This window comes from Echeneis naucrates, chromosome 23 (assembly GCF_900963305.1).
Source record: "Echeneis naucrates chromosome 23, fEcheNa1.1, whole genome shotgun sequence".
Classification (NCBI taxonomy): domain Eukaryota; kingdom Metazoa; phylum Chordata; class Actinopteri; order Carangiformes; family Echeneidae; genus Echeneis; species Echeneis naucrates.
This window is the reverse complement of record NC_042533.1, coordinates 12,964,173-12,976,275: the sequence shown is the minus strand read 5'-3', so window position 1 is coordinate 12,976,275 and position 12,103 is coordinate 12,964,173. Positions and strand designations below refer to the sequence as shown.

At 42.9% G+C, this 12,103-nt stretch overlaps 1 protein-coding gene across 2 annotated transcripts in view; it reads right to left on the bottom strand.

Annotated features, from left to right (window-relative positions):
- Positions 1–355: 355 nt before the first annotated feature.
- The window catches only part of scaf11 (SR-related CTD-associated factor 11), a 13,409-nt gene continuing 1,661 nt past the window's right edge, over positions 356–12,103 (bottom strand). The window contains exons 2-15 of one of the 2 annotated variants that reach the window (XM_029495648.1): positions 9,812–9,858; positions 9,577–9,722; positions 8,692–8,775; positions 7,817–7,896; positions 7,529–7,608; positions 7,409–7,446; positions 7,235–7,308; positions 6,658–6,783; positions 5,694–5,797; positions 3,094–5,340; positions 2,270–2,598; positions 1,990–2,160; positions 1,770–1,889; positions 356–1,225 (exon numbers count right to left, since the gene is read on the bottom strand). In XM_029495648.1, the coding sequence (XP_029351508.1) occupies positions 1,130–1,225; positions 1,770–1,889; positions 1,990–2,160; positions 2,270–2,598; positions 3,094–5,340; positions 5,694–5,797; positions 6,658–6,783; positions 7,235–7,308; positions 7,409–7,446; positions 7,529–7,608; positions 7,817–7,896; positions 8,692–8,775; positions 9,577–9,722; positions 9,812–9,830 (3,714 nt within the window). In that variant the 5' untranslated portion in view covers positions 9,831–9,858 and the 3' untranslated portion in view covers positions 356–1,129. The remainder of the gene's footprint in view (positions 1,226–1,769; positions 1,890–1,989; positions 2,161–2,269; positions 2,599–3,093; positions 5,341–5,693; positions 5,798–6,657; positions 6,784–7,234; positions 7,309–7,408; positions 7,447–7,528; positions 7,609–7,816; positions 7,897–8,691; positions 8,776–9,576; positions 9,723–9,811; positions 9,859–12,103) is intronic. The other variant, XM_029495649.1, reaches the window with a different exon arrangement.

The following is a 12,103-nucleotide window of genomic DNA, read 5'->3' as shown; positions in this document are numbered from 1 at the left end:
TCTCTGCTTCAAGTGTCTTGCTCTGCCCAAAAACAACCGATTCTTGTTTGTGAAGTCGGTCTGAGAAGCTGAGGCCCAGGCTGTTTGTGCAGACCTGTCTCCTACAGGCTGACAGCTGGGAGCGTATCCTTCACCCAGAACAACTGTGTTTTCACGTGATGCCTGCCAGTTGTTTCCTTGTGTGGTTGAAAGACAAAGAGATGGATACACACATTGAAGATTGCTGGGAAATAAAGAACACCACAGCTCAAAGACTGAGACAAAATGAAGATGTGCACCACTGGAGGAGGGAAAGCCCACCATCCTTTAACACTTCCCTCCTCTGCATGAGGCCTCTTGACAAACACACCGAGCATCAGGAAGCAGCTAATTTATTTCACTACTTTCTGGATACTTTGCACAGTTCATGTTCACGCATTGACGTTTATTACACATTCAGGCAGGGGGTGGGGTCAATGTCACCTGATCAACCCCCTCCCTGGTACCTGCGCCTCACATTACACGCTCACTGCTGATTGGCCCTCCTCACTTAACATCTCCTCAGCCAATCAGGGCCCTGATTACAATCACACTCATCAGCTTCCAGCCCATCATTGGGCCATAGATTAATAAAGGCAATGCACTGTCTTTTTAAACTAAGCTTTTCTCTGAAACATTATATAATATTTTAAAAAGAACATTGACAATATTCAGTTAATAAGCGATGCAATCAGGTTGCCATGGAGGAGAAATTTTATCGTACCAGCCGGCACCCTAGGAGGGGGCCTCCCCTACAAGAGCTGATGTCGAATACTGTGTTGCATCTTTAGTATAAACCCCCCCCCCCCCCCACGCTACCCCGCGCTGCTTACAGTAGTTCCCAAGCCACATGATCTATGCAAAATAAAGGGCTCTTGCATTACAATTTCTGATTGGGTCATTCTTTTTCTAACAAAATATGAAAATCTATAGAAAAAAATCTGTATCATTCAATAAAAGGTATAGATATCAAAAAAAAAAAAAAAAAAAAAAGAAAAACGTTGGCTCTCCGTCACTCAGTTGGGAGGCCAAATTCCAGCTTGAGGAAATTGCACTTGTGCAGCTGAATGGGTCAGCGAGGGCATCACCATGGCAGCAGCAGGAGAGAGGTTTACTTTTTGCGGGCGTGCTTGTATTTGTCCACATAGGCCTTCACCAGGTTGGCCACCTTGCTGGAGTTCACCTCACCACTCTTGCTGTGACACACCTGGAAAAAAGAAACACGGCCAAGGTCAAACAATTGTTTGTCCCTGATCAACTATCTACCTGTACATCTACTTTCCGTCTACCTGAGCCACAGCTCTTGTCATTGATGACGAGGCAGTGCTGCCTTCTACCCTACCAAAGGTTGTGCCAGGAAAAGGCTCACTCATCTGTGACTCAAGTTACATCAACCATGCTATGTTTACAAAGACTAAATAAAGAAAGAAAGAAAATAAGCAATGGCCCTTCATTTGGATTTGTCAGAAATAAAGAACAAATGTGATTGCCTCCTGTAATTTCTCTTTCTGTTTCTACAATATACAGAGAAAATGTGAATTTTTCAGACATATTTCATATTGGTGATTAATTGTGATGAATCCAGAGCTGCCCTGACATTCATCAGATTAAAATTTTGAATTGTTGTAAATTGTAAATATAAATGATATTGCCGCTTGTTTCCGTGCTTGGTTGTGTGCAGGCTTTTATACAGAGAAACAAGGCTTGGTTTTTGAAGCCCATCCTACTCTGGACAGAAGTAAAGTGTTTACCTTCTCCACTGCTTTGCGAACAATCTCCTTGTACTCCTCCTTTGTGATCTCCTTCTTTTGGTAGAAAGGTTTGATGGCTGTCTTCACTTCATTTATAGCTTTCTCCTGGATTTGTTGTTTCTACAGCAGGAAGAGAATGTCAAAAAAAAAAAACAAAAAAAAAAAACCCCCACAATGCTCAAAGAAAGCAAACTAAAAAGTAAAAATGGCTGCCGGTTACCTTTTCTTTTTTGGAGCTGTCAGCTTGAGCCTTGTTATGACCAGACTGAGTTGTAGAGGATGGAAGCACCTGGCTGGGTGCTGGCTGTCCCTGGGTCGCAATGGCAACACCAGCTTTGGTAGGGGTGGGAAGCAGAGGGGGCTTTCCATACCCCACTGTGGTACTTGCCATCTAGAACAAGCCAGAAAATGAGAACAGGTTTGTGCTTTACAACAGCACTTGAGTTGTTTTGGTTTTTTTTTAAAGCTAACAGACAGGATGTGGAACCTCTTCACTGCACCTGAGTTATATGGCCGTCAGGCTGAGCTGCTGCTGTCTGGCTGCCTTGCTGCATGGGTGGAGGGGGTGGGGGAGGGGGTGGGAGGCCCTGAGCGCCAACAGCGGGCACCTGAAGCAGTGGCACAGCAGGGTGAAGGTGCATGGGGACCTGAGGAGGCATCGCATAGGGAGCTGCGGGCTGCAAGCTGACAGGCAGGGCTCCTCGTGGGGCCTGCATGGGGTAGTGATGGTGAAGAACATTCAGCTGAGGATGAGGAGGAATCACGTTCATCACAGGCACCGGAGCATTACCCGGCACTGCCTGGGGAGGAGCTTCACTTATAGGGGGATCTGGAGAGCAGAGAAAACAAAAATTTAACATCAAAAAGAATACGTCACGCTCTATGAAAGACAGTGTTTGGCTCCTGCTGGATATTTAAGAGGTAAAAGTTATTCAATTAATTCTTAGTAAAATGGGGAATGTGTGAATGTGTTAATCACACAGTAAATAGTGGGATCAAATAAGTTGCCTCCTATCAAAAACAGAAACACTGTGCAAGTTAAACTGAGCCTTCCAAAGGAATAAATTCACTTCAAAGAAACCACAATTTAATATAAAATCAAATGAAGTGCAGGTGCCTGGAGCTAATTTCTGATTTGTTTCATGCCTGCTCATTTGTGCTGCAGTGCTAAAATTATCTCCCTCTCTGGCATCAAAGGGAAAATTAACCCCAAATATTACAAATACTGCTCCCATTTTAATGTCTCCACCGGCTTTAATCCTATTGCAGGAATAGGAACTGAGCACAAAGACCTGGTTTATGGAGAAGTCTGACAAAGTCTGACCTGCTGCTGATGGCTGCTGCTCCTCCTCTTGCCGGTTCCAGCCTCCTGGTCCTCCTCTCTCTCTTTTGGAGTAATAGTCCTGAACATCAGCAGGCAGAGTCCTCCTGACAGCCCAGCTGGATGCCGATGACCATCCTGACCGGTCAAGCATGGAGTCACTGGATTCAGACTCTTTCCTCCGGCCACTGCCGCGGTTTTCATTGAAGCGGCTGTAAGCATCATTCCCTGAATTGTTGCCTGTACCTGAGAAGTTGTTTCTGGGCTGCCAGCGGCTGTCGGCTGTTTCTTCCTGTTGATTGTAAAAGCTGCGGTTTCTACCCTCACCTCCCCGCCCTGCACCCCGGCCACGGTCAAACCCTCCCCTGCTCCCCCGACCCCTTGGCTCACCCCTATTCCCACTACTGCTGCGGTTATCTTCCCAGCGTGAGCTGCCACTGAAGCCAAACTCCCGATTCCTGCCATCAGCTTCACCTCGAGTCTTTTCTGTAACCCAGTCAGGATTTTCTGACCAGCCCTGGCGATCAGGGGATTCTTCTGTAGGCACACCATTTTCAAAACGGCCAGTGCCTCCATACCTCCGTCCCTCACCACCAGACCCACTGCCCTGTCCAGACCTCCACCCGCCCCTTCGCTCCTTTCTTTGAGGAGATTGCTCTCTGGATCCTGGCCATTCGGGGCTGCCCCCTCGTCTGTAGGACCTTGTTCTAGACCGAGAGCGGGACCGAGAGCGGGACCTAGACCTAGACCGACTCTTTGAACGGCGTCTCCTCCTCTCACGGCTGCGGTCCCGCCTAGAATAGTCTCTTTCACCATCCCGGTCCCTATCTCTTTCTCTGCTGCGAGCCCGGGAAGAGTGGCTGGAGGGTGGGCTGCCATCACGCTCTCTAGACCGTGAACGTGAGCGCCTGGCTGACTCCCGCTTGGAGTCCCTCTTGGGTGACCAGGTGGAGGTTGGGGAGTGGAAGCGAGAGCGCCGTTGCTTGCTGTTCTTCCTCTCCTGACTCCTCTCTTTCTCCCTTTGGTCCTTGCAGCTCTCGTCCTTTGCAACCTGGCTTTCTGATGGAGGTGGTCCTGCAGCAGCTGGATCACTGCTCTCCTTTGGTAGATCCGAAGCGGGACTATTATCATGCTCACTCATGGGTGAACTGCAGTCCATAGGGACAACATTATTGTCATCCTTGGATGGACTACTATCCTTTGCTCCTTCCCCAGAGCTTTCAACTACTGAGGGTCCTTCTAATCCGAGGGTTTTTGTATCATTGTCCTCAGAAGCTGTTGCCTCTGGCTCAGCCACCTTTTCCTCCGACTCCGCAGCAGACGGGGAGTCAGGCTGTGTCTCATGTGATTCAGTCTCAACCTCCTTTGAAGCTTCTTCACAGTCATCATCTTTCAATTCAGCACAAATCTCCATTTCATCATCAGGCTCAGTTTGCTCATCACAGTGTGGTGACAACATGTCTTCCAGCAAAGCGTTCTGAGAGTCCAAAGGAGATGGCGAGGGCTTTTTCTCTGAGTCCTTGTCTCCATAGGAAGCAGGGCTGGCTGGCTCCTCTTCCTCTTTTCTGCTCTGGTCACCTTCAGAGCATGAACCAGGACTGTTAAGAGCAAGGTCTGAGGGACAAGAAAGGTCCTCATCCACCTCATCTAGTTTCCTTTCCTGTTCATGTTCATTAGGTGGTTCCTGAGTGTCATCACTGTCCAGTTCTGCATCTTTAGTCAAAAACTCTACTCCTCCTTGCTCATCAGCAGAGTTGAAACCATCCTGATCTGCATTGGAGCTCCCTTCAGCATCAGACTGCTGCTGCTCTGAGTTGTTTGTATCCTGCTCTTTATCACTTCTGTCTTCTACCTCCTCCCTGTTGTCAGCCCCATCACCGTCTTCCTCCTCCTCACTTGCTGCTGGGGTGCTGACAAGTTCAGGGGAGGGGTTTTTTCTCGCAGTGGTTTTCCGTTTGCCACTAGCCTTTCGGTTTGTTACCTGCTTGCTCTTCCTCTTGGCTGGTGCCTGAGAAGTCTTGAAGGGTATGGCAGACTGGTTGGTAGATGAGTCAGAGTCTGATGAACTAGACTGAGGCTGTGACGAGGGGTCAGATGCAGGAGTCTCTTCCTGGGTTTTGCTGTTGCGTCCAGATCGCCTGGTTGGTAGAGACTCGGCCTCTTGGTTGGGACCTTTAGAGGTTGAGGCTCTACTGTTCCTTTTCTCTCCTCCTTTGGGACATGTAATGGCGCAGACAACACCCTCAAACACTGTGGGTACAAGAACCCAGTGTATTTAGTAGCAGAATCCATAATTTGTTTAAAATCTCACTGCATGTTTATGCATCATCTTTATGACAGCCTACAGTGTTTTACTTGTGTAAACATGAAAATTGCAAACCCTAACCCTAACCCTAACCCATGCAAATTGTAGTGGAATTCTGCAAGATTCAGGAGGGACTGATACAAAGAACAACTTAACATAACAACTGCTAAACCTTCCTTGTGATAACTCATTAGGGTATCACAGACATTTTAATTGTAATGAGTTAGTAGCTTAAGGTCTACCAGTAACACAGACAACAGATAAGGATATCCACAACATTGTGTCAAATGTGACTCACCAAAATGGCTGGAGCTAAACAGTGAGCTGTAGGTAAAGGGAGCTGAGCAGACTCCAAATGGAAATGTGTTGTGGCTCCAAATAGGAGGATGGAAACTGTGCCTGCTGGACAAATGCAAATGGTAATTCAGTGACTGAATTATTGATATAAACTTACTCATTGCTTCCTTATTTCCCATTATTCTATGATCAATCGTTAAAACACAACTGGCTTGGGACCACAAGATGAAGTAAATCATCAAAGCTCATCCTGGAACTTGAACTCAGAAAAACTTTATTGTCTTCTCTGTGGTGGAATAGGTCTAGGTTATTATCAAACATTACCTGAACTGTACTGCATCTACATTACAGGCCAAACGTTTGGACGAACTTTCCTATTCATTTGAATGAGGATGAGCATTACTATCAGTCTGACTATCATAGGAGCAGTAGCCCAACTGTTCACACCATGAGCTGTATTATGTTTGTATTCACACACACAGTTGATCTCAAATTATATTATTATATATTAACCCTTTAAAATATTTTTTTTCATGTGTTCCTTGATCAGCAGTAAAAAAGGACTATCAACTATTGTGTCTCTGTTTAGATCCCTTTGCGGTCCACTTGTATTGGTATTTGTTATATGGAAGCAGGGTACTTTTGTGTTCTAAACTGTACATTTTAACAGGCATCAGCTATTGGTCAGACCTCGTTGAGTAGAGTCAACTGTTTCAGTTTCAGAGTCCTGTCAGCTTGTGACAACAGCTGTAACGTGTATCATGTCTCTTGAGTGAACACAGCCACATTAAGAAAGCAATCCTGACAATGTCATCCTGATTTTAAAGTCTACATACTTTAGAAAACAAGTAACAAAATGATGATGAGGGACTAAAACAAAGAATGCATTCAAAAGGCACTGAAGGATTCAAGAAAGATGCCATCAAGTTGGATAAATAAAGCTATGCCAGCTGGGAATCCAGTACCTTGAGGTGCCATTAGCAGCAATGGGAGCAGCAGGAGAAACCCATGGACAGTCTTGCACCTGGGGTTTGCAATGTTTGAAACCAGTGTCATAAGGTATGTCCTCTGTCACCCACACAGGCTCTACACTGCAGGTAAATGCAGATAAATTGAGAGTTATTAATGAAGATTGCCCCAAACGTTGCAGCTGCATCGCTTAAACTATAGTTACATCCAAACAAAATTACACAGATTGGTGTCAGTCACATGATGGGGAATTCATAGTTGATAAAATGCTGTGTGGGGAAAAGTTAATTAATAATTTCTCAGGATGTGTTCGCATTGGGAGACAAACCATCTCAAGCAATGTACCATGTGTTCCAGCAGGGGGCCTTATTAAAACACACTGCCTCCCTGAACTATTAACCTTTGTAAATTAGGCTACTACAATTATATTAAACTGGAGAGCAATGCTGTAGATTGCCATTGCACTAAATCTCCTTACTCAGATTTATGGGAGAACATACAGTTGTGTAACTGTATTTGACAGTACCACTATGAACCATAATCTAATATTTAACAGAGGGAAGTGTGACTTACATGTCCTGTGTTGATGTGGTTGTTACTGAAACACAGGGAGACAGTGACCAAGTATAGCACTCCGCTCCTCTCACCTGGATAAAATACATCAAATGAGATTTAACTTTTCATAAATTTACGTTGAAGCATAAGACAATGAAAATGGGGCAAAGGGGTGGGGTGTGGTGCAGTTACCTTTTTTCTGCTCAGAGAGGAGGGGTCCTCGTCATTACCTAGAAAAGAGGTTTACAGACTGTCAGCTCTGCTGTCAGAGTGAGCAGGTCACACGTTCACAAAAAGAAGGATTAAACATACATTTCCTCACAAGGCCTTTCGTTTTAATGTCTGCAGTCCTCTCCACATTTTGCCGTCTTGGCCTTCTTGCTGGTTTATTTCTGAAAGAATACAGCAACTATATTATCCTGGTACTGAGATCCAAAAGTTATTTTAATCTATTGTGTTGATTTTCCCTGACTGTGACTGACAAATTGATTTCATCATATTTTCTTCACTTTCAGTGAACTACGAGACCTTATGACCCTATTTAAAACAAAGAAAACAGAAAAATAAAATAAAACAAAAGAAAAAAAAAATGGAACTCACTTGAGACAGATTTTTTGACCCGAGTTTCCACAACAGCAGTTCTCAGCTTCAACTTGAGTTGCTTGCTTCCTCACTGGAACCTTTAAAATAGCAATTAGAGAAGCACATTGCATTGTAAATACAATAATTTACATTTACATTGATCAGTCATGACTTTATGACAGCTGACTCGACTGGGGCACAGAGATAGAAACCAACTAGAAACTGTAACTTTAAGGGCAAAAAAAAAAAACCCTACATAATTTAACTTCAAACTGAAGTTGTTCAAAATCCAGACTAAAGAAGAAATAAAGAGAATAGCAGGGTAGCATAGTGGTTAGCACTGTTGCCCCACAATAAGAAAGTTGCAGTTTTGGTTCCTGGCCTGGGGCCTTTCTGTGTGGAGTTTTCATGTTTTCCTCGTGCCTGTGTGGGTGTCCAAAGACATGCATGTTTGGTTTAATTGCTGACTCTAAATTACCCATTGGTCTAAGTGAGTGTGAGTGATTGTTCGTCTCTGTTTTCTCTTTATGTTGGCCCTGTGATGGACTGGCGGCCTATCTAGGGTGTACCCCGCCCTCGCCCATTTTGAGCTGGGATTGGCTCCAGCAGCCCCTGTGACCTGGAAACGAATAAGGGGTAGAAGATGAGTGAATAGAGAGCTGTTAGAATGGGTAAAAATTTTCATGATTAACCAGAAGCTGCTGTTTAAAGCAATTCTGATGGGTACCAGAGCCAATAATAACTAGTTAACTGCAATATCATTTGACCCTTTTCCTTTCTGCCAAGAGGTCTTAGCTGGTTGTGCTAAAGAGGGAACAGCGACTTTACAAAGAAAGTAACTTCAGTTCAACGTTAACATAAACTTGATTGAGATATTGAGCTAAATTGCTAACCGGCACACAGCTCAGATTCCCGTCCCATCTGTAAACATTAGTGAAAGGTCTTCTGTCCACTGGGCAGGAGGGAGCTGTCTGTAACTTTAAAGAAAAGAAATCAAATATTAAAAACATAGCAGAAACACACTGTAGAAGATGAAAACAACAATAAAGATTTTGAGGTACATTTTATGATATTAGGTTGTAACCCGATGAGGATACAGCTAGACTATTACACTTTCAATTTATTACACATCTCTCCTGCTACATTTTTGCTTCCCAGAAACTGACACCTAAAGAAACAATGGTTGCTCCCTCATTTGGTCCTCTTACCCTCAACTACCAGTAAATTATAACTACTTGCTCTACTAGCAGGTTGTGTCCAGTGAAGTTGTGTATGCTAACACTACCACCAGGGTCCTAAATCCTTTTTAGGTAGATTTTGTCTCTGGCTGGTAAATTTTTAAGACCACTCACCAGTTTTGCACCCTAACTACAACTATCTCTCTTGTTTCTCATTCGTTGTATTTTCTGCAGTGTAGACAATCTGTTTCCTGTTTACACCAACTTTGGTAATGTTGGTCTGTAATTTGGGGTTAGTGTGGATGTAAACAGTTTCTAATGCAAGCTAAAATGGTCATCTGGACACATTAAAATGAAAATGTATAAGTTTATTTGCTCGCCACAGACAGAGGAATAATAAGCATAAAGGTAATCTTTTTGGCCTGTACTGTACATTCGGAGTCTAATAGCACCAAATTGGAATCACATTTAACATCAATCTGGTTAAAACCATTTTACATCGTTTAAATTAAGCTTTTCAGTCCATGATGACAGTATATCAGCTCATTCCTGCTGTATTTCCCATGGATGTGAAAATTCCACACAGAAGTACTGAGTTACCTCTGCCCATGTGAGGAGGCATCTGAGGCAGAAAATGTGGCAGCAGGTGTCAGGCATGGCAAGCTCGCCACTAGCTAGGACGCCCAGACAGATAGGACATCTCTCCGCTTCCTCAGCATCTGTGCCATCAGGTGGAACTTGGCCACCTAATAATACAGGAGAAGAGATATGGATTATTCCTGAATAGGATTGATCTGGCAAATGACCATAACATCGAGCCTAAGACATCACTCACCACTTCCTGCTCCAGTCATGTCTAGCCCCAGGCTGTCCTGATCAGCACTACAATATGGACAACAGAGAAAGAGAAAATTCAAATGGTTACAAGTTTTGTTGACACAAAGGAGAGGAGTCCAGCTGAAGAGGAAGGTACACCTGTTCACGTACTTTGTGTAGTCTAAGGGGCATGAAATGAAAAGTAAACATTATACAAAAGAAAGCACAGCAAAATCTTAATTTGTTACACTTCCCCACTACTTACATGGAAAACATGCTACTTTAGCTCAGGCAGGATTATGTGAAGTATTACGTGTCTCTGTTAAGGATTTACATGTTTATTTCATTCTATGCTCAATGGGCAGATGCTCTAGACCAGACCTGGGCATTTCACGGCCCACGGGCTGCATGCGGCCTTTTGGTTGACTCTGACCAGCCTTCATAAGGTTAACAGGAAATTACAAAGTAAAAATATTTTCTTATTTTACCTCATGCATGGACTGAACGTGGACTTTTCTTTTATTTTGAAATTCTGTTTTTATTTATGGCATGTACAGGTACTTAAGGCAATGCGCGTTACTGAATTGACATTGTCGCAAACATGACAACTTTTTGTTTCACCAGAGGAATGTGAAGTGAGTTTGAATTTGAAGAAGAAAAACATCTAAATATTGACCCTCATGCAGCAACAACATCTCAGCCAAAACAGTCATAATAAGTTTAACATCCATTGTTAAATGTGTTTCACGCAGGAATAGCTTTATAGAAACATAGGTCAACACATCAGACAAATCTGTGTATTGATCGGCTGCAACTTTCCATAGCTATTGCATGGCAAATATTTGGTTTGTTGGCAGCATAACATTGTTCCTCACAGTGTCACTGCATGGCAGCATTGAAGGCTAAACTGACACACATTAACAGAAAGCACTTTTTGGATTGTAATTTAAAAGTTTGTAGTTTTCTGACAAAACTAGAAGAGATTTTTTTTTTATTGGAGTTTTTATTTAATAAATTAGATTTAGTCTTCTTTAAAAACGTGTGTTAATTTAGTCACAGTCAGCATTTAATGACACTGGTGTCGCTCCTCATCGTCTTGTTTTAGTCATGGAAAAAAGTGGTGTTGCCAAATATATTTCGCCTGAACTCATCTGATATTTACACTACTGCTGTTAGACATTTAATTAAATGGTGTAATAACTGATGTTTGTATTCTGAATGTATTGGCAGTTAGGCTTTTGTGAGGGCATGGTGAATTTGACCTTTGTGCACCATTATCTATTCAGTCTTTGAGTTCAGTCACATGCGTGAGGCAAATTGTAAGAAATTCACTAAAGTTGTTGAGATATAGTGCTCACAAAAATGAAACAGACATTCCCAAATGACTGAGAAAATCAAAGTATCTAAAACTTCATTCATCCAAGCCAAAGCAAAACACACAACAAAATAATTACATAAATAAATAAATAATAATAAATAAATAAATATAAAAAAATAAATAACAAAATAACAATTAAGATCACAAACTAAATATGCAAAAGTTGTCTGCTGGCTTCACTGTTTACTACTGCTGCGGTAATGATGATCTATATATTGCAAGGCCGATGTTTGGGGTGTTAACTTAGAGTTCAAATACATCAACTTTGCTGTACTCAAGTTCATTGGATTCATGTTCCGACAATGTGGCCTGCAGTAAACGACATAGATTGATGAAATGTCACAGTCTATAAGTGCCCTCGGAGAAGGAGTGGGGAAGGAAGGATGAATGGGCAATTTTTCTTAGTCTCCTGCCCCTGTGAAACGGACTAAGGAGCAGCAGATGGATGTCTGATGTTAGTGATAAAGTCTCCAGCTCTAACATCCATAATGTCTGAAAATGTCAGCTTTTCAGTGCCACATTCCCATATAACAAAAATAACATTCAGCCTAACAGACGCCAGCAGACTGTTTGTGCCAATTCACCTCAAACAGCCAAAAATGCCTGTGTATTAGCTTCAGACTCGCGAGAAACATACAGAGTACGTCTGTGGGAGTATGTCTGTATAATCCATTTACAAAGGCAAAATGAAACATTTTCAACATGCATGATATAATCTTGATCTACAAATCCTTTCATTTTGATCTGTTATGGTCCCATTACTAGTCTGTTGTGTTCTGGTTGTAGAGCAAGCCAACATCCATGGTAGCTTGGTAGCTCACCTGACAGAGCACATATTGTAAACAAAGCCAAGTCCTAAACATAGTCATCCACCACTTTCCCATTTCCTGTTACTAATTATATATTTCAAGTAAAACCAGAAAAGATGAGAAA